At 33.7% G+C, this 21,391-nt stretch overlaps 2 protein-coding genes across 7 annotated transcripts; one reads left to right on the forward strand and one right to left on the reverse strand.

Annotated features, from left to right (window-relative positions):
• The first annotated feature begins 1,321 nt into the window (after positions 1 to 1,321).
• Positions 1,322 to 9,603, forward strand: LOC143464449 (transmembrane protein 181-like). 4 transcript variants are annotated; one of them, XM_076962219.1, is made up of 16 exons: positions 1,322 to 1,548; positions 4,283 to 4,386; positions 4,626 to 4,699; positions 4,869 to 4,959; positions 5,213 to 5,457; positions 5,682 to 5,762; positions 5,901 to 6,000; positions 6,113 to 6,180; positions 6,272 to 6,429; positions 6,679 to 6,736; positions 6,979 to 7,133; positions 7,476 to 7,558; positions 7,809 to 7,898; positions 8,282 to 8,307; positions 8,652 to 8,718; positions 8,904 to 9,603. In XM_076962219.1, the coding sequence occupies exons 1-15, from the start codon at positions 1,340 to 1,342 to the stop codon at positions 8,688 to 8,690; spliced, it is 1,581 nt and encodes a 526-aa protein (XP_076818334.1). In that variant the 5' UTR covers positions 1,322 to 1,339; the 3' UTR covers positions 8,691 to 8,718; positions 8,904 to 9,603. The 4 variants fall into 4 exon arrangements, with proteins under 4 accessions (XP_076818334.1, XP_076818333.1, XP_076818336.1 ...); XM_076962218.1 differs by lacking the exon at positions 8,282 to 8,307; XM_076962221.1 differs by lacking the exons at positions 1,322 to 1,548; positions 8,282 to 8,307 and adding an exon at positions 2,262 to 2,521.
• A 423-nt stretch (positions 9,604 to 10,026) lies between these two features.
• On the reverse strand, positions 10,027 to 20,127 carry LOC143464446 (baculoviral IAP repeat-containing protein 7-like). Of its 3 annotated transcripts, none has more exons than XM_076962213.1 (12): positions 19,778 to 20,127; positions 17,920 to 19,626; positions 17,172 to 17,338; positions 16,086 to 16,114; positions 15,549 to 15,838; positions 15,377 to 15,432; positions 14,933 to 15,186; positions 14,489 to 14,663; positions 13,117 to 13,223; positions 12,762 to 12,850; positions 12,564 to 12,665; positions 10,027 to 12,371 (listed from the first exon to the last, which is right to left on the reverse strand). In XM_076962213.1, the coding sequence occupies exons 2-12, from the start codon at positions 18,371 to 18,373 to the stop codon at positions 12,172 to 12,174; spliced, it is 1,923 nt and encodes a 640-aa protein (XP_076818328.1). In that variant the 5' UTR covers positions 18,374 to 19,626; positions 19,778 to 20,127; the 3' UTR covers positions 10,027 to 12,171. The 3 variants fall into 3 exon arrangements, with proteins under 3 accessions (XP_076818328.1, XP_076818326.1, XP_076818329.1); XM_076962211.1 differs by having other exon boundaries at positions 17,920 to 19,401; positions 19,471 to 20,127; XM_076962214.1 differs by lacking the exons at positions 12,564 to 12,665; positions 19,778 to 20,127 and having other exon boundaries at positions 17,920 to 19,410.
• Positions 20,128 to 21,391: the final 1,264 nt, after the last annotated feature.

Raw genomic sequence — 21,391 nt, forward strand, 5'->3', positions numbered from 1 at the left:
TTGTGAGCAGATTCATAAAAGGAAGAACAAAGCAACGGTACTAATGCTAGCCGATTTCGCAATTTCAAGTTTAAAAATTGAATTCCAGTAGCAAGGATAAAATCCTTATTAGATAAAATTCAACTGTCAGCTCAACAAGTTGATCGTTCGGTTTTAAAACCGAACCGTTTTTGTTTTCATCAGCATCCCAATGAGCCTTTAGCTCCGCAGCAACATGAAGCATAACTTAAAAGTAAAATTATTGTTCTCGTTAGCTAAGCTATTGCCAAGACATTGACAAGCCAACATTTGTCACTGAAAAACAATCGGCCGGGTCCGCAAACCCAACTGTTCGCTTCACAAGTGTCATGCCAAATGACGTAAAGATGTCATCACAAACCAGCCCAAGTTTTCCGCTCAAAAAAGTTAGAGATTGCGTAGGGTTCAAGGGAAACTTGCAAAATTTACAAATTTAACTTAGAAGAAAAAAAACAACAAAACTTAAGAATTACAAGGAAAACAAGATTTCTTGAATGCTAAACTTATGCTGAATCATGCGATATCTTTACCGCACAATGCCCAAGTCAAATTTGGCATGACACTGGGACTTAGGCTACATCAATATAAATAAGCAGAAAAAATTGAGTCCGAAAAAAAAGTCGTTTAAACGAGACGAACTGGTCAAAGTCAATCAAAATTCCGTGTAATAGTTGTAATAGCAGAAACTCTGTAATAGTCTTGGGTTAAACCCTTGTAACTTTCCACGATTACATAAATTTAAACTTTATCAAACATAGCTTGGCAACGAAAAATGTCAAGCTTTGTTGCGTAGTGCTTTAAAGAAATATTCAAAAGCGGAAAATTTTGGTAGAAATTGCCAATTTAAAATCTCGTGAACAATACGTCAAAACCATCAATTCTTGAGCTCTGTTTTGTAGTGAGTAGGTCCATGTGTAATAAATAATTGATCGGCTGCGTCACACCGAACAATCAATAAAGTGCAAATACAACCACAGAAGGTTACTATGTTTTCAGTGAAAATCGACTAATTCCATCTTTTATATTGAGTAGGCTTACTGGAGGTTTTTCCACATCAAAGATGAAAGTACGTAACTTACTTGCAATGCAATTAAAACGTAAATCAAAGCGTATACATCATTCTGAGACATGGATTAGGCTGGGCGAAGCACATACGAATACTTTCGTTTATGTAGCCTATGCCAAATATAGATAGACAGTAGGCCTGCTTAGATAGCAATTTTAGTGTAGCCTCTAACCTTGCAGACTATTTTCTTACCCATGAAGCTGAACAAATCAATCGCTTTGTGTTATAGTTAGCTAGTTGAGTTGTTCACAATCAATGTCGGTGGTAATAGAAAATGGTAACCTGGATTGTAGCGACGACGAAATTTACCTTGCGCTTCCTTCGTTATATGAAAGGCTTGTGGATTACAAACATACCTTGCTCGAAGTGAACACATTGCTCAAAAAAGTTTTCCAGTATTTTCAAGATTACTTGGTTCCCGAAAGTGCGGTGATGGATCGACTTGGTCACAGACCAAAAGGAAGGTGAGATCCGATTATTAAAAGTTCGTCTAGACTCTATAGATGTTAGGCCTATTCATTTGTCTGAAAATTATTTATTTAATATGCTAGCTTTGTGATTATAGACATCGCACATTTCCAAAAAAAAAAATCAATCGCCGTTGCTTAATTGCGTGATTTCGTCTCACTTTAGTAAGGATACAAAAAATAGGTAGCAACGCAATTGATTAGATAGACATTGTTTAGGTAAAACGATAGCCTCGATAGATACCATTAAAAAATGTTCATAAAAGTGATGCCTATGCTACACCATCAATACTTATCTGCTCTAAATAAACAATCGCAATTCAAATGTAATAGGCCTATGTCTTATTTCACCTAAATGAAGTATTGCGGTGGATGGCAAATTTAGCTTGACATTTCAAAGCATTGTACTATAACTAGATGCCAAGAGAAACCAGTAATACACCTGCTCTGGAATAATCCTATTACACAAAAAGTATCAGGTTTAGAATGTTATTTTTTTTATAGTTCCAGAACTTTTAAATAATTTTACATTATTACAAATTTGAATATTTTTCCAAAAATAATAATTATTATATTATCTACTGTAGTTGTGAGAATGGGGAATTCCCGATGTTTAGACCAGAAGACGTAGAGTACCAGCTGTTTAGTTGCAAATAAATTCGCAGTATAAGTACTGCTGCACCTGCTATATGTCGGTTTATGGGGTCTAGTATGCAGTAGAAATTCATAACCAGATGATGTCAACGTTTCAGTAACTGGGGTCTGGTATACAAAAACATCCTGTGGTTGTGCACTTGTGTATTAAACCCCCGTAGAATTTATGTGTTACTTAAAAAAGAAAATAAATGTATCAAAAATACATGCTTAAGCTTAACGCGGTCTTCAAAACTCAAAGACAGATGCAAGCAACTTAAATATTATTACTCAAGTTGGGCCTGGCCAGATTGGCAGTTGTCAGTTGTATTGGAAGGTAAGTTGATTCACATATAAACGTTAAACGCAGCTTCAGAAAGAAACATAACCGTTTATCTCTATTTCATTTTTAATAAATGAAGGTACTGCATTTAAAGTTCCTTTTACTACTCACTCCTGATAAATCTTGTGCGCAGTTGCCATAATATTTATTTTGATTGGTTTGCAAGTACAATGTCTTCTTAAAAACTGCCTTTTCCTGCATTTTGGTAGGTAGGTCATAGGGGGAGCACAGAAGCATGGACATGAATTGTCAATTAAAACAATGTGTTAGCTAGCAAGAACTGCCAAGTTGATCATTTTTTATGGATTTTTACTTTTACAAATGACTGTGATAGTCTAAAAAGAAATGTGAAGCTTGCCAAAGCTTTTATTCTAATATATCGGCTCGGTAGCTAAGTGGCTCAAGCACTGCATTAAATGCGACTCCGGTTCTGTGCTCGATACCCAGTGGCGCCTTGTCAGTGTAGTGCCATTGGGCAAGGCATTAATGATACTTACTCCTGCTCAGTGGACGTAGTGGGCAGTTCTAAATTTGGGCAATGCTATAAAGAAAATCAAAAAATAAAAATTGAAAATGTGTGATAATCGGAACTTGCACAAAGGCTAGCTTGGTAATCAGGGCTTGATTGATGAGGAATCATCACCGTGCTTATGTCATGCAAAGACTTTCCTCAGTTCGAGGATAAACATTATCATACCATACCAAAACTGCATTGACTCTAACGTGAGGGGCAAGTCGTCAGAAAGTATATCCGACAAAGAACTTTTTAATAAAATTTTGTAGATATGCACAGTGGATATGCACTATATATGGATTATGAAGTGGTGCCAATTATAAAGTCACGATCTGAAATCAACTTGCATTATGACTGGCGTTTGAATTTAAACAATGGCAGGCTAGCTAACACATTTTCGTTGGTTGATTGATTTTTTTCTGTTAGCGTACAGTATTTTTGTGAGTGAAACATAAGACAAAAACAGTATTACTACTGTAGTTTTGCACTAGCAGCCAACACGAAGATCAGTGAGTTGTAGCTTAGAATTTACCTTCTCCACTATATATGCACAAACTGTACTGTAGTCAGTAGGTTAGACGTAGCCAATGCAAGATATTCCTGTTATACACTGAAGTCCGTTAAAAACTGTACTATTATAATGTAAAAAACTTCTTGCTTCTCACATGTCCTATCATCCTTGATCCAAATACCAGGACCAGACACATTGATTTCACGTGGTTACATTATAATTGCCAAGACCCATGTTGTAATTAATTTCAAAGGTTTAGCAATTATTGCTTAAACACTAAATATTATTAAAAAATTGTTTGTCCAGTATATTTACTGGCAACTCATGCTTAGTTTTAGGTCAAGTTGTTTTAGCTCTTACTACTTACTTTTAAGTTACTATATTTACTGTTCTTTCATAGTATATATATAAGATTTTTTGATTTTTTTAGATTATTACTTTTCCAGATATATGTGTTTGATTTTGGGTACAACACACATAGGTGTAATATGACTTTTTAATGTAAAATTTACTTTAAAGTTTAAATCTGTTTATAATTTACTCAATTTGTGTGTCAAAACACAAAAGGAGAAGTTACCATGGAATCGTAAGTTTCATTTTTGCTGTTAGACAATCCCACTCAGGGTTATTTTACATTTTTTGTTGTTAACTTAAGGAGTTTGATGCTTTTAATAGTAATACAAGCATTTGAAATTAAATACAACATATATATAAAACTGTTATATTTTAGGTTGATACAAATGCGATTATATTCTCTATCCAAGAGGCATTTTGCTCTGGTTTTCATTTCTTTTATTGTTTCCTTTCTTCTGACAACCTTAGCTGGATTAGCAGGTACTTTTACAGTTAATTGTTATGCAAAGTGTCATACGTTTGTTACTGCGGTCTGGTTCAGACCCTTATATTTTGTTGATATCTCTTCTTATTTTCAGTGTGCTTGTAAAAAACAACCTATGTTGTTGGAGTATCTTATAACAAAATGAGATTTCGGCAGCTGTCATAAACTTTAAGTTTTTTGACTGAACAGTTATTACATACTCTAACACACTTTATTATTGTTTTTGCGTTTCCAGGTCCTGCCATTATTATTACCACTACTGTGAACTCTTCCAAATTTGATCAGCTTGATTCATCATATTCCATTTCAGTAAGTGCATGCTTTATATTTAAAATAATAATAATATCAAAGATGTATTTGTGTATGTTTATATTTCATAGAGTAGTCATTTATAGGAGCTTGCGTCACTTGAATATATATATATATATATATTGCAGTTCTTGTATTAAATATTTGTGTCACTGTTTTCTACATGCAGAAAGGACCTTTTGATTTTGCTTCACCGGCGGTTACGAAGTACCATCAACAGATATGGCTTTTTGGAAATATTCACATCAAGAATCCATCAGGTAAAGGGGCCCAATGTTATGATGCATTTTGGTTATAGGTTCATTTAAAAAACAAATATTGGAATATGTATGTAATCAACAACTTCCTTTGACCTTCTGGTTCCAGCCAAATTTTGTGGTTGCAGACCTTTCTAACACCAAATGCAAAAACTGGAAGCGTTGGAATGGAAGGTGTTTTTGCAATGCCCTAATGTGTTTAAAAAAATGTTTTCAATGTAACTCATGTGATGATATTTGTATTTATTTTATGTAGGTGCAAGCTATGTCCAAGTCTTCCAGATGGAAGTTCTACTATTTGGTTTGGGAGATGATGGTTCAAGTGATGCTGGCTTGAGTAACCACACCCACACGAGAACTTTATCATGTCAAGGAGATGGCTGGTGTGATCCTGTTGTTGTTTTGCATCTTGGTTATCCAGAATACTCTCGTTTTCGAGTGAAGATCATTTTTATTGGCTTGGACACCTCAAATTATCCTATTGATGACGTATCGTTTGATGTAAGAAATCTTAACTTGTTGTGTAGTTGATAATATTGTTTATTAAAGATCACTTTTGTTAAGTTCTAGCTATTTTTTTTACAAAATGCTGCATAATGGTATTAGGAAGATTAGATAGAATAAGGTCGGTTGCGTACAGTAATGACTGGTGTACTAGTTGCTTATTTGCTTGCAACATTTTTATAAACGTTTGTTAAGTTTTTAAAATTTTTAAATTTTTACAGATAAAATCCTATAATCCTGTTTTTACTCAAATTGAAATTTGGTTCCGATTTTCATTTTTGGTGGCAACCTTTTTGGTCACGGTATGCAGTTTATTCAAATTTTCTATCATATTGTGACCTTTTGGCTTTAATTTAGTTGATGTTTTGAAGATGTGTAGTATGTAAAGGTTAGAATGCTATAAATACGAAAAACTATTAACACCATTGCAAAAACTTTAGTGTATATTTGCTCATTTCTTGAGGCACTATCACCTGAGAAATTGGACAATTGAACAAAAATGGTTGTCAATACTTTTACCTTTGCTGCTTTTGTATAATGGTAAGGCGAATTACATCAAACATGCTTAAATGGTATTTCAGACATTTATATATATATTTGTAAAGGATTAACAACATATATAGGAATTAACATACATTTTTACGTTTTTTAGATCCTATTTTCCCTTTGAGTTTTCTTGTTAACAGTTGGATACCAGGCATGGTTGATGCAATTTTTCAGGTATTTTGCATTGTATGAGTCTGACAGTGATGTATATAATTTGTAAGCCTAGCTAAAATTTGTTTAACGGATAAAAACGTTTTCCATCTAGGCAACTTTTCTCTGCGCTTTGTTGATGTTCTGGTTATGCGTTTATCATGGTATTCAGAATACATCGGAGAAGCGCCCGTTATTTTCCTTTTATCTTCCAAAGTTACTTATTTGTGGTTTATTGTGGTTGGCAGCTGTAACACTTGGGTCATGGCAGCAGTAAGTATTATGTCTGAGATACGTATTTATACCATACTACTGATAGTATAATAAAATATGATAATGGTATTATTATGTGGCTGCAAATGAACATGCTCAATACTCCAACATTATGTAAATAACCACAAATTCATATGATTTGTCATGACGGCTGTTTTATATACTCACGATGTTTTGTTATAATGTTTTCAATATTTTCTTCAATGTGTGTTTTTTAGTCTGATTAAATATATACATATTTATGTTTAGGTACAATGAATTGCTTGATCCCTCATACCAATATAAAGCAGACACAAAAAATTTTACCGTGAGTCATATGTTCCTTATAGAATGATAGGCATTTAAGAACATCTAGAGTTTGTTGAATAGGCAATTTTATGCATTGTTAAGATTTCACTTTGCCATTATACCATAATTAATTGTTCTGAAGTAAGCATCAGTACTGTGTAGTGCTTCATTGCTATAAAAATGGTTGCCATTGCTAGGGTTCAGTTGGTAGTATATTGTCAGAATTGCATCTCTGCTAAATATTTGTTGATTGTTTTCAAGGGAATGAAGGTGTTTTTCTTTATCATGGGCGGAGTTTACCTTCTCTACCTGGGCTTTTTGGTCATTAGAGCTTGCACTGAGCTGCATGCTAAACCTTATGCTAATTTGAGGCTAAAATTTCTCACGGCAATCACTGTTTGTGTCCTTGCTGTCAGGTTGGTTTTCTCATATTGCAGTAATAATCAAGAATTATGATACTGTGCAATTGTTAGTGTTCATCGACATTTTAGTACAAAAGCTGTGTATCAGAACATCACATTACATAATAAATTATGTGTAACTATCAGTTGATTAATTAAATCAATAGCCTAGGTTTCCATTCAGTGTTTAGATACAAAGTAAATGCTTATAGGCAGGATAAATAAATACCGAAGGTAGAATTGAAAATTCATATTGTGTAAGCTATTGGTCTCTATGGAAATTAGTAGATTTATTATCTTATTTTGTTTTCAGTTTTTGTGGTTGTGATGGTCTTAACAATATATTTCTGATTTCAGTATTGCCTTTGTGTTTCTGAGGTTTGGAACAAGTGTTCTACAGGACAACTTTGTAGCTGATATCTCAACAAAATATCAAAACTATATCCTTTTCAAGGACAAACATTTTTATGACTAAAATATACCGTATTTTATGTTGCTTTAGGAAGCTGTAAAATTGGGTATGTTTTCTAATTAAACACTTCGCATAGAAAGAAACTAAACAAAAAACTAAACCTGAATATATGAAAGCAATGCCATAAATCTATTATAAACATGAGACTATATTTCTTTCTATTTTTTGATAACAACATTTATAATTTTGTTCTTCTGGATTCCTTAACTCCAGTTTACCTTCAGAATTTGTATGCTTTTATTCCCTTCTTAACTTCTATATATACACCATGGCGTTTGTTTACTCTCCTTCCAATAACGTTATAATTGGTAAGTAAATTGATTTTGCTTCCTAAGTGAATTTTACACAACTAGCTTAATATACATTACATATGCATATGAAATAATCTGCTTGAGACATGTATTGCTTATTCACTTTTCGTAAAAATCATTTATTGCCGAAAGTTTCAAAAATGTTTTACAACAAAAAAATTTTGATTAACATTTATGTCAGTTATGCAACGTTTTTATGTGTAATATCTGAGCTTATTTTGAGCATGCCAGGATGTAGTGCGTCTTGAACTGTTTTAATAGCTTTTGAGCAGTTATTCTAGATTACTTATCTTACCCTAAATGATAGTTTTTTTCTTTTATATACTGTGCCAGCTATGTTTTGCAATAAAGCGTAACAAATCATGTGAAAATATTTTTAGAAAACGAACAGACTGCCATTTTAGGAGTAAGTTGGCATCTATGGGCTTTTTGGCTATCGGTGTAATATACAGCAAAACACTGCAATAGATATACAGTATAGTCATATGAAATCAGCTAACTTGTCAAACAACTAAAATAAAATGATTTACAAATGGTGAATTAACACTACCTGATGATTTTTTATTTTTCTTGCATGTTTATAACATATTGTGCCTGATAGCTCTGTATGGTGTAGTTTACCCCTGCAAATACTATAGAATTTTGTGGCCTTTGAATATAGGACGTAGTAGTTGGTATTTCGGTTTCAGTGATCGAAGTCATAGTTGACAGTAATTTCATTGACCTTTGACAAATGTTAATGTTTCTTAGACCCTGTCTTCCGAGCCGACACAGGATTCACCTTGTTGAATGAATCTGATGAGGAGGTGATCTATGGGTAAGTTACTAGTCATAACTCTTACATTTATAGGAAAATTAGTTTATCTAATTTGATGACATACGTTGAATTGTAGTTGTGAATACCTTAACTATTGTCTACCTGAATTTCAATACCTAACGGTGTCTTGGTTAGGTTGCCTAGCATTTTTATGTAGTTTACATATCATATCATTCTTTTTTTAGAAGTGACACTGAAGAGACACCTTTTGCTGGCAGTGGGAAAGCTCATTTTGACTCCGACTAAAACAGTGGTAGTGGAGTGTTCTAGCTAGAGCTTATTTGGTTTAACCATAGCAGTGTGGGGCGTAGCTTTGTGGAGGGTTAGTGTACTTCTATTTCATGTTAATTTATTTGCCAACGTAGGTAGATTTGAAGATCATGTTTGTTTCCCATGTAAATATTGTGCAATATACATTGATGGATTAAATGTGTAGCTGGTGCAAATATACTTTTTTTAAAGCCAATACATTTGCTATGTGTAAAAAGATCATGACTTTTTGAACTGAACTACTTTGTTGTGGTGACAATGCAAAATTGCTTTTTGTTGTATGAAATGTGATACTTATCCAGTGCAATTGTTGCCAGAGTAGTTTTTGTGACTGCTTCGTATTTCTATGCTTCAGGGTTGTTCTATCATTCAAGGTATTGGTTTTATTGTATTTTAACCACTTGGGTATTTGTGTTGAATTGAAGCAAACATTTCTAGCACTTAAAAGAAATCAGTTTATCATAAATTGCACAGGTTCTATGTTTGTGACGCTACATTTTTTGTGTACTTGTATGTAAAATGTTTGCACTTGCATATTTTCAGTCATCCTTTCTTCTGAATATGTTCCCAATGAATTGGAAGCAATGTTTGATTAATAGAGGTGCAATGGCATGACATTTTTGTGTCGTCTTTTTTCAAAAATTATTTAGGAACATACAGTAGATGTAATTGAAAAAAGCAAAGATGTGTGAAGGAAAAGATCTTGTAAGGTATTAAAGGTTGGTTATATAACTCCTTATCTAGTGGTCAGTATGGTGAACGTTACAATAGCAGATGCTATTTTTCAGCACTTAGCTACGTAAAACGACCAGTCTTGATCCCGTATAAAATATGGAAGTTTTTTGGCATTCGCAATCACGCTATTGATACTCTTCTTTTTGAGAATAAATATTCCAAAACCATTATGGAAGAACCATTACTTTTAATTGCATGCATTCAATGTAAATAGTAGTTTTCTTATGTTTTGCAGATCATACTGTTTTAACAGTGGTACTTAAAGAACAACAGTAAATCAATGAATATAAAATAATCAAAAGCAACTGTACAGCCTGTTGTATTTACAATATCAAGTAAGATCACATCATACTGCAAAGTTAAAGGAAGCATTAAATTATTGGCAAAACTTTTCAGTTATAAACAAAATTAGTACCTATGCAGTTTACGATAAAAACTTAGCAGCAAAAATTTAAGGCAGTATATTCCTTGTGTTAAAAATTGAAGAAACAAGGTTTATCTGTAAAAAACTTCAAAAAACACACAGTATCAAAAGACAGAAAATCATCTTCAGTAATGACAACAGTAACCAATGCACAACATCTTTGATAATGAAGAGAGCAAAAACGTTTCGAATACAATTTGTGACAGGCAAATACTTCACAGAACCAACAGGCACTAAAAACTACAACATACAATTCCGCACAAGCTAGTTAAAAAGGGCTTGGAAACGAGGAATCAGCGCCAAGTTTAAGGTGTGAAGACGTTCTTCAGTTTGATGATAAATATCATGAATCCATCAAGCATGAAGCAAGTATATACAATAGACATACAAAAACATTGGTTACAAGGGTAGTATAAGGGAGAAAAACTTTATGTTATTAGTGAAACAGTTCCCAGTTAGAAAAATTCACAATGTGTGATCTTACTTTCATTTAATTTAACACAATTGTCCCATATCCCGGTGGAGACACTATGTGTGCTATACAGGGGTAAAGGCAATAGAGTAAGGTAATACTAAAACGATTTAATACTCAGACTCAAAAGAAATACAAGGAATTACTAAAGAGACAACACTAACGCTCAAAACTCAACAGGTAGTTTAACTGAGGCACCATTTTTTAACAACTGAGATAAAGACATATTTTGAAAATATACATACCACTTTAGTCAGGTCTATTTCATGAGTAACCTAATTCTGCATAATATGTAATTGTGGCCAATTATAAAAAAAAAGATTGATTTAACGATTTTGCACCGGCAGCTCATCATGTAGAGTAGATAAATATATATACTCATGAACAAGAGATTGCGAGCTACATCTAGGCAGTGTGCAGATTAACATGATACTTTGAGTTAGAGGTGAGAAATCATCGCTGAGAATAAGTACAAATAAAAAACTATGGATAAAGATTACGATACCAATCATGGAATATGGCCCTAAACATAGTCACTATCAATGGTGCACCATAACAACACTTTTACAAACAATAGCAATACTCTAAAATGAGGCAAGTCCATGACATAAATTGTGTAATTACTGTACTCCGATTCAGGTGATGATATGGTAAGAAACCAATACTGCTGTAAACTGCATGCTGTATTACTGCTGCCAGTGTAGCACACACAGTGTCGAAATATCTTTAAAAACGCATTTATGCAGAATAACTTCTACCATGTCCCCCCAAAAAAATATTTACAAAATAGTGATTTCACATAACTGCAACAAACCTATAGCACATATACTAACTATACAGGTTAAAGATAACTGTGTTAATTATTATTAGTGGATGTTTAACGTTCAAGCTTATAGGACCGTCTTAAACAACATATATGTACATTGTACAATGTTTTAGACTTAAATGGAAAAATTGCCTAATTACACCATATGGTTTCATCATGACTATTAACCAAATTTTTTCATTGATTTAAACAGAAAATTTGGGTCACCAGGCATTTCTTGCATGACTAATTGGTTTTGTTTTTGAAGTAGCTTGCTTGAAATTGCACATAAACGTTTTGTAGTCTGCAGTCATCAACCAGCAAAGGCATAACTATTGTTAAACAATCTGTGACATTTGAGCGTTTCTTGTGTCATATTACATTTCATCACGAAACACCAAAGGAATAATATGCACTTCCTTGAAGAATGGTGCATTTAAAAAAGGTTTAGCTTCAGCAAGCTGGTAGGATATGTCGTTAGATTACGCATTAACGGTCGGTTTTTATTTGCAACATATTATGGTGTTGTGTATTGTCATTTCAAGTTATATAGAGCTGAGGACTAAGTTACATTTTCTGAGTGTTTGAGCAATTGCAGTTAATTACAGTCCATCATAATTTGTGACAGTTTAGCAAAAAGTTGGGTCGTGAGCATCCAAAATTAAAAAAATGCATCGTGTTAAAAAAGTTTGAAAAGCCTTGCATTGAGGGAAATTTACAAGGGAAGAAAATATGCACATCTAAATCTTACGAAAAGTAAGTGTGGATATATTTTTCAATCTTCATTCTGCATATTGGACATTTTCTGAGAGCTTTGGTGCATTCAGTGCAACTACAAAGATGACCGCATGGAACAAAAACCACATCAGCAATTTGATCCAAGCAAATCTTGCATTTTCTTTCTTCTTGCAATTGTTGAATATGAGCTTCCACTGATACAGTGGTACCTGTAAAGAATATACAGAAAACGTAAAACATAATAATGACCACACCTTATGATCGCAGATGAGTGACACTGTAATGCAAGGTCAGTACAGTTCAGCTGCATTACCAATACATTAAAACGTTAAGTAGACCAGGTCAACACAGAAATGTATTATCATGACTGTGGAGTGTAAAAAAATTAGGTAGTAACATACCTAGCAAAGTTGCAGCGTTTTCTTTCTCATCCAGTTTGTTCCTTGCCCCGTTCAGTTTAAGAGATTGCACTTTATGGTTATTTTGTATTGTTTTGGCATTGCCTGTAAAATTTTCATGCCACTAGCATAATTGCTAATAAATATAATAAAACTAGATTAAGTAATTTGATGTGTTGTCATTCGGTAGAGTATTATTACTTCCAGAATGATGACATGGTGGATATTGGATGAGATCTTCAACCAAACTTTCCACTGAAGAATACAACCCAATGTGGTTTTCTAATCGCCTGAAAAATTGCAGTGAATGTGTGGTCAAATAGTCAAGTTTATAAAATCAAGTTTCAAAAATTAAATGCTAAGAAATTGAACAACACAACTTTGAACGCCTCCCACAAAACTTAAATGTAAGTGTTTATGTATTTCCATCAATTTTGTAAGTTTTAACTACATAGGTTCCAATGCTTCTTTATGGAAAGCATTGGTTTGAAATTTTTGTTAGATTTAAATGACTATCAAAAGCAAGTTTAGCTTTAACTATGCAACATTTTGATACCTTTTGATCAAACGACGAATCTTACGGTAATCAAATCCCATTACTTTTGCATTTTCAACCGTAGTAGATTTCATTGCTTCATTTAACTGACTACATACAGACTTAACCTGACGTTGCAAATACAGTGAACAATGGTTGATGAAATGGATAAGCTTGCAGGCAGAAATAAAAAATAACCTACAATACAGAACTACTGTACTTACATATTAATAAGTTTTGACACTAGTGTATTAACCTTACAGTAACCTTAAGTATACACTCGGTTAAGTTTGCATCCATGGAAAAAACACAAAAATTATGGATTCAACTTTACCAAGAATTTACTAGTTATGAGCATCAAAACACACCAAACGGTAATTAAAGACGACTGAAATCCCTTTTGCTTTGACTTTACCTGACGTCATTCAAACAAAAAACTGTACACCAAAATCTTTCTTATCTGAAATGTACTATAGTATGTAAATCAACATACGGTCAGTGTAATTGTTATGAAAACATTTTAATTTTCAAGTACTGTCATTAAATACAACAGACCAAATAATTGTGTACAAAATTGCCAAGTACACATCTATAAGATATGTTTACACAAGCTGCACGAATTTAAGTTGTGTACTTAACCGGAAATTACTGTGTCTGTACCTAAACACCATATTCAACCATAAGTTGCATTAGTTTGTTCAAAATATTTACCAAAAAGTATAGGGTGCAACTAGTATGAGCAAAACTTAAAAAAGCTGATGGAATGACAAACTTTTAGAAAGACTAAATTGAGAGTACTAATGCTCACTCCACTCTTGGAAAGGTGGTCTATCGGAAAAAAGGTGACTTGATGCATTAAATCTCTTTGATTGCTTGAAATTTTATTTAATAAACGAAAGTTTTGAAGCTGATTGTCGTTATTAACTTGTTTTTATTATATTTATTAAATTTGCAACGCCTTTAACTAAAGTAAAGCAGATATCATACAGCGCTGATTTTTAGCTGAAAGTGACCAGATTGGCTGAAAAATGGCAAGCAAGCAGCTAAATGTAAATTTGTGAATCAAAATTTTGTATCATTTTTGAAGCAGAGTTTAGTGAATTTCAAGTTTTGTAAGCATACAGTTGCGGATGCAAGTATAATGTGTTGCACTTGCTAACAAAGCAAATGTGTTGCATTTTTCAAAACAATGTGCCTAAAAAAGGAAAATTTTGAGAGCACATGCTGAAGACGTATTGTATCATTTGTATGATAACAAAAATGACCGAATGACTACATTTTGCACAACAAAGCTTGTTTTGCTTGTTAATACAATAAAAACATCTGATTGTATGGATTAATGGATATGACAAAAATAATAGATGGAGTGAGTAATGAACTAACAGAAACTGACTTGTGGATCTATGACTGACGACAAACATTGTAGTTCATCACGGCCTCTGCTGTCAGATGGACGAGATGGTGGTACATCAAATGGTCCACGTAAAACAGGTCGTGGAAGGTTTGGAAACAAGGACACCATTCGATGCACAAAATCTGGTCCTTTACGTTGCAGCAAAAATTCACATCTGAGAATAACTGAAATGTACAATTTCCTAACACCATTACATTCTCATTCAATCTAACTGCAACTACCCAATTTTCCATATGAATGTTTTACTTTTAAATGTAAATCACTCTACATTTATTATATTGATAAGTGAAAAATAAGATATCATATCAAATATTATACTACTACTAGTACACGACTATGACAATATATATATGTATAAAAGCTTCAAACTGCTATAGACCTCATGGTTTCGATAAAAAAGTTAAGCTATTAATTCATCCTCACGTTGGAAACCACTTGGCATGTTCAGACCATGGCTCATCATCTGGGTCCCAGTTTTGCAGACCTCCATTGCAGTACCAGCATTTCACTCTGTCTCGTTCTCCAAGAAAGAAAAATCCTGCCTTAGCTATTTGTCTTGGTGTTGCTCTCACTCGGCTTTGTGGCCATCGGTGATCAAATGTTTCAAATCTAGAATCTTCATTTCTCATGTGTGGACTGACAGGACAAAGACATGGAAAAGAATTCTGCAATTCTACCTGTCAAAATATAAACAAGTATAATAACTGACTGGGGAAAATATACTTTGTCTCGCTCTGAATGATTACTACATACTTTGATACCAGTTTTTCAAGTCAACCGATAATATAAATTACATGGATTGCAGATAATGTGTGAAAGGTGGAAAATGTAATTAAACTTTAAAGAATAAATTTTGTAATTCCTCACAATTCGAGTCCCTTCTGTTTGTCCACCTTGACTGGCAAACTGAGCCATAACATCAGCTGGAAAAATACCATGAGAGCAATGAAACAACCATTATTGCAGGAAACAGTTGTGTAAGACATGAAAATTTAATAATTAAATTCACGGAAAGGTAACTTCACTACTATCAATATACCAATAGGAATATTTCCACACTCTTCTCCTCTCATCCTCTGGCAATCATCTTTGTGCCACCTCGGTGATTGGACATCATCTCCATGCATCCAGTTCTCCACACACAAACCACAACTAAAGCACTTCACTCTATCCTTGTATCCAGTGTAATAGAAGCCAATTTTAGCAAGGTCATGGGGATTTGCTGCTGATGTGCGTGGAAACTGTATAAAAGTGGCCAATCTGTATGATTCTTTCATAGGATTTCCAGGTGGAATGTAAACACTGCATTGTCCTGGTGGATCACGTGTCCTACATTACAAACATTGTTTACTTAAATAAACATAATTAAAGCAATGATGAAGTTGGACTGTAAAGGTTCCTAAAACGTTGGCAGAAATAAATAATTCTGTATTAAACCAGAGTTGCCTAATAGCAACCAGTAGCTCAGTACACATTATTTTTATAACTGATTGTATTTATGTTCACTGTTACGTTAGGACAATCTAATGTTATGCATCATTTGTAAGAAATTGCAATAGTTTTAATAAAAAATTACCTCTGGTTAGCTCCCGTCCCAGCAGTATTCTATCAAAAAAGTTAGCTATTAGAAACACAAAACTAAATAGTTAACCAAAACTGAAAATGGCCAAGCTGCAAAGTGGCTTACGATACTCACCGATACATGCATTTTTTACCAAGGCATAATACAATTTAAACTAGAAATTAACTATAAGTCTGTTTAAATTTTGACTCTTATATCTCTAACTATTCCTTCTCAACAATTGGTAGCCTTGAAATTAACTACATATATATAATTATGTTGTTTGGTGCAAAAACATCAACATTCACCCTTGAGTAATTACACATCTAAATAAACCTGCATTTTTAATCATCCAACAAATTAAAATTTGACGTGCAATTCAATTCTTTTGACTAGTGCCCTCATCTGGTTCTATTTTGTAGCAGTTTCACAGACATGACAGTTTGCTCTGATTCTCGATCCTCAGATACTTGAAGTTGTGGTCTAATAAGTAAACTTGTCCTTGGTTAATCATGCAATGTCCACTGCGTTATCTACTTGAAACTAATATCTAAGAGATCTTGAACTACAGTTCACTTTATATACCGGACAATGCGAACATATATAGTAGAAGTAGAACTAACAAAATGAAAGTAAGCGCAAGCAATAAAGGATAAATAACAGTGAAAAAATTTGAAATGAAAACAAGTTTCTTTAACTTGAAATTTGTAGATTACAAGACTATCTTATTATAAGCTGACTTAAGCTATTTCAACACAGAGACACTAAATTCATCTAACAACAGCTTAAAATTTCACTTTATGTGAATCAACTGATACACAAAAATTTCTCTTACTCTATAGTTTACTTGTCTTACTACAATATATACATTTATACAATGAAGCTTACAAATAATCAATTCAATGCCTATCTAGGTCAACCTTCCGACTTCTCTAACAGCGAGGCTTGAATAAATTTGGAGTTACCACTTGCACTGTGTAATCAGTTAATTTAAGTTATGGTGTGATATGATTAAGGTTACAAAAAAGACTTTAAGTTCAAAAAACATCTCAGTTTATATAAAAAAACTTACAATGTAAAAAGTCGTGTAGACCTTCATACCTGACAAGGCATTGTGTTCCAATATGCTTCTTCTACATAATGACAAATATTTGCAAAAACAGGCAGAGAAGAAAAAAGACACCTTTCAACTGCTTTTTGAAGTCGAACATCTTCAAGTTCTAGAGCGCAAAGCATCAAATAGATATGCTTCATCTCTTTTGGATTTTCTACACCATATTTAAAGATAGTAAAAACAACAAAGCAACGAAAAATTTATGGAAACTCAAATAAGTTGTTGCTGTTAATGATACCTGAACATAAGCAGTTGTTATTTTATTAACAGCACTATATTGAAAGATTAGTTGCAAATCTATGCGATAAATTATTAATGTTAAATGATATGAAAAGTTAATTATTATACTAAAGAAACACATAAATAAAATAAGTTTTATTAAACAGCTATATCCAATAATATTAACCAGAGCTGGGAAACTAGCCAATTTTGTTAGCGGTTAGCTGCCATACTTGCTAATTGTCATGTTACATTATATTAATCGCGGGCAGAACTACTACTCATTATTAAGACATGTGATGAAAAGAGTTGTATTAGAAACTTATGTGGTGCCAGACCACAAACAGGAAAACAAAGTATTCAAACATTAAAATGATTAACAGAGAAGCAAATTTCCGTGAGTCAATGGATAATCAAAAATTTTGCTCCTTCCTTATTCTCTCCGTGTTTCAGCTAATGGCTAACAAAATCATTAGTTGCTAAGGCCAGATTTTCCCAGTCCTAATATTAACTCACCTCTAGAAAGACGTTTCACAGCACCCTTTACAATGTTAGTTTTTGTTGCAAACCAATCTAAACCTCTATCTGTGCATAAAAGCTTGCAAATTGTACGATTTCGAGGGCTCAAAAACACGCTCACACAAGCCAATAGTTTAATATTTTGAAGATTGCCCACAATTTTGTTGGTTGTAGCAATTGATGTGAAGTAAGCCAGGTAAATCCCGACTTTTGTAAGTACCATTACATCAGTTTCATCAGAAATGTTAGACTCCTTAAAACAGCTTTTGCATTGGAAATGAATATTTTTCTGAAAGTCTAGGAGTCTGTCAGTGATGCAAGCGAAGGAGCAATTGTCGCTAATCAAAACTTCAAGTAGTTCTCGTAGCCAAACACCGGCATTATCTATGGCAAACGTGACAGGATGAACTATCTCTTTCACAACTGCAGTGTAAGCTATGTTAGCTGACATGACAATATAAATGTAAAAACTTCTCTACAGTGAAATAAAGGTGTAAACTGTAAAGATATCCCTAAACAGCGAAATAAATGATACATGTTGTTAAATAAATAAAAAAAGAAAGTTTTCATCACAAAAACTAGTACAGTAAGCACTATCAGAAGTACACAAGCCAAACTTCAATAACAATTTAAGGGTGTCCAAGGTTGCACTCACATTTTGTCATTTTATAATAGCCTGTTCAAATGACGTCATTAGTAACTTATTATGAACATCTGGAGACCAGACCATTTTGGTCATAATATCTGAATGGTCACAATAATCCAAGCCGCTACAGTACCGTTTAACCACACCAGTATTGATACAGTTAGACACAGAATGACAAAAAAATTGAATTCATTATCATTGATTTGATTAACATTAAAGTCAATGTCAGTAGGTGAACGGAGTATATAATATGTGGCACAATTATCACTGTTACGTTGCATAATTAGCAAGAAAATGGTGTCCGGTAATTTTATTGTATAGTAATTACATCTCGTTCATTTTCATGGATTGTAATTACATCGCAATCTATCACATCGTCGGTAATTTCATCGTTGAATTGACCTGCTTAGCATAAGTATCTCATAAATAGCCGGCTTGTTGATATTCCCTATATAGGAATAGAAATTTCTTCTTCTTCAAACTCTTCAAGATGCCTCTGCAGTACGTTTTAAGCATAAAAATAACAAAAATCTTATTTATAATAGCCATCTATTTGTGAGAGAGCGAACAGGTAACAAAGAAACTACTTGGAAAGGTGACCAGCTTTATACAAGAAAGTGCCATGCAAAACTTCATACAAATGAAGACTATTACGAAACGTGTTGGAGAATACAAGCATGCAGACGATATTGCTCATATTGAAGTTGCTAAAGTGATTAGAGTAACTAAAGAAAAAAGCAATCACAACTCAAAAATCAACACATTGTATTGCAACAAATGTGTACATTGGAGTATCCTAAGCACTTGCTTGTCAGCTACCAACACCTCAGTACCTAAAAAGGAATATACACGAAATGCTAGAAATGTAGCAGAAAAAGTTCCTGCAAATCCAGTGTGCTTACTTGAGTTAAGCATCCCTCCTGCATATAGGGTAAATCATTCCAATCAATCCTTTCTTCTGTTCAACAGTGACGGTGGATCAGACAGGATTATTTTATTTTCGTCTCGGAGAAATCTGCATGTCTTATCCAGTGCAAGTAACTGGTATGCAGATGGGCCTTTCAAAACAGTACCCCCTTTATTTAGTCAACTATACACTCATGGTATCATGAATGGTGACATTTTACCACTTGTTTATGTTTTAATGGCCAAAAAAACTGAAGACAGTTACAACAAACTTTTGTCAGAATTAAAAGTTTTAGAGCCTACCTTATCACCAAGAACAATTATAACTGATTTCGATTTTGTGCACGCACACACAGCTGTTGTAACCCTCCACCATGCATTTTTCTCCGTCATTTGTAAAATTGTGTCATTCAGATTCTATTATAACTGATGTATTAGCTAACTAGCCATATATCAGATGAGAAGATATAGATATACCAGATAAGCTACCAAGTTTGTTACGTTTCAAATTTGCATGAGAAGTGGAAAACTTTAAATGTGTGGTAGCATTTTTTATTCACATCCAGTAAGGTTGTTTCATTGCTAGTTTTTGTTATATTACGAGAAAACATAATTTAGAGCAGAATTTGGAATTTTAGATTTGATTTAATCTAGAACGATTTTGAAAAAATTGCAGTAAAATTTTGCCCATCTCTAAATCCACAACAAATTTGGTGTCTAGTGCAAATGTGCACAACTACATTAAGCACTCACTGCTGCCAAACCTGGGTGTGCGCACAAACTCTGGAATTTGAGGAAACATGAAGTCATGCAGAAGCAAAAATTGATGCGATCTATAACCTAGCACATGTAACACGCAATATACAGTTCCAAAACATCTTTGTCCAATGACAGCCTGGGAATGGTACATTCACAAGGTTACCATTGTTTTTAATATAAAATGCTATCTTGTTCGTTTTGAGGGTTTCTTGGTTGTTTACAGTATAATAGAAGTTTAATAAACTACTTCTAATAACAGGCTATCACTTATTTGTCAAAAGCTATTCTTCACAGGCAGCAGTATTTAATTGCCTCAAAACTGTCAAACTCATAATAGTAGGTTAGATTCCAGAGCAGTGACGAACCAATTTTCTTTTCACATCGCATTGTGCAAAGATTAGAAGCAGGACAAAGAAAGTTCAAGACTGCTGGTCTCGCTGGAATGCTTCGCCAAGCAAGAGCGATTGTCAAACCGATTTGGGGGCCGCAAAAATTGTTTTGCGGGCTGCATGTTCGTCATCACTGCTCTAGAGCATGTATTTGACGACTGAACTTGCTCAATACACACATGGCTGTCTGTGAAATGTCAACAGTGGAATGGCTCAGAAGGCTAGAAAAACAGCATGGTTAGTGAGTGACCTTGCGGTCACACGACCTTCGGTTACAGTAACCAATAAAAAGCGTACAAATAATAAAAATCGTAGTGGCATTCTGACATTTCTATGTATGGTGTAGGTGTCTAGCGCCCACTAATGCCACAGTTTTTTTCTTCTCGCATGATGTGTATGTCTTTGTTTTTATTGGCGGCCAACCAGAATATTGGTAAAACATGACAATTTCATTCTAACATTATGCGATACAATCGTAAAACAATGAAGTTGTGTTATCTCAAAAGGACATCTTGCGATGACAACTTGCAACGTGCTCTTGTAAAAGAAAAAGAATTAAACACTGAAAAATCTGCTAATGTAATATTAATAAAGTGAAAGCATATTTCTATACACTCGCCTTTCATCACCTCGTTTCTTACAGTGTCCTAGAGTCTATTCTTACTTCAAGGCCTAATTATCCAAACGTCTGGTGTTACAGTGTAGCTAACATCACCTTGGCATAAGTCCGCCATTTTGCATAATTTATATCATCATCTCGTTAACTATC

The sequence above is a fragment of the Clavelina lepadiformis genome, chromosome 7 (genome assembly GCF_947623445.1).
Source record: "Clavelina lepadiformis chromosome 7, kaClaLepa1.1, whole genome shotgun sequence".
In the NCBI taxonomy this organism is placed as follows: domain Eukaryota; kingdom Metazoa; phylum Chordata; class Ascidiacea; order Aplousobranchia; family Clavelinidae; genus Clavelina; species Clavelina lepadiformis.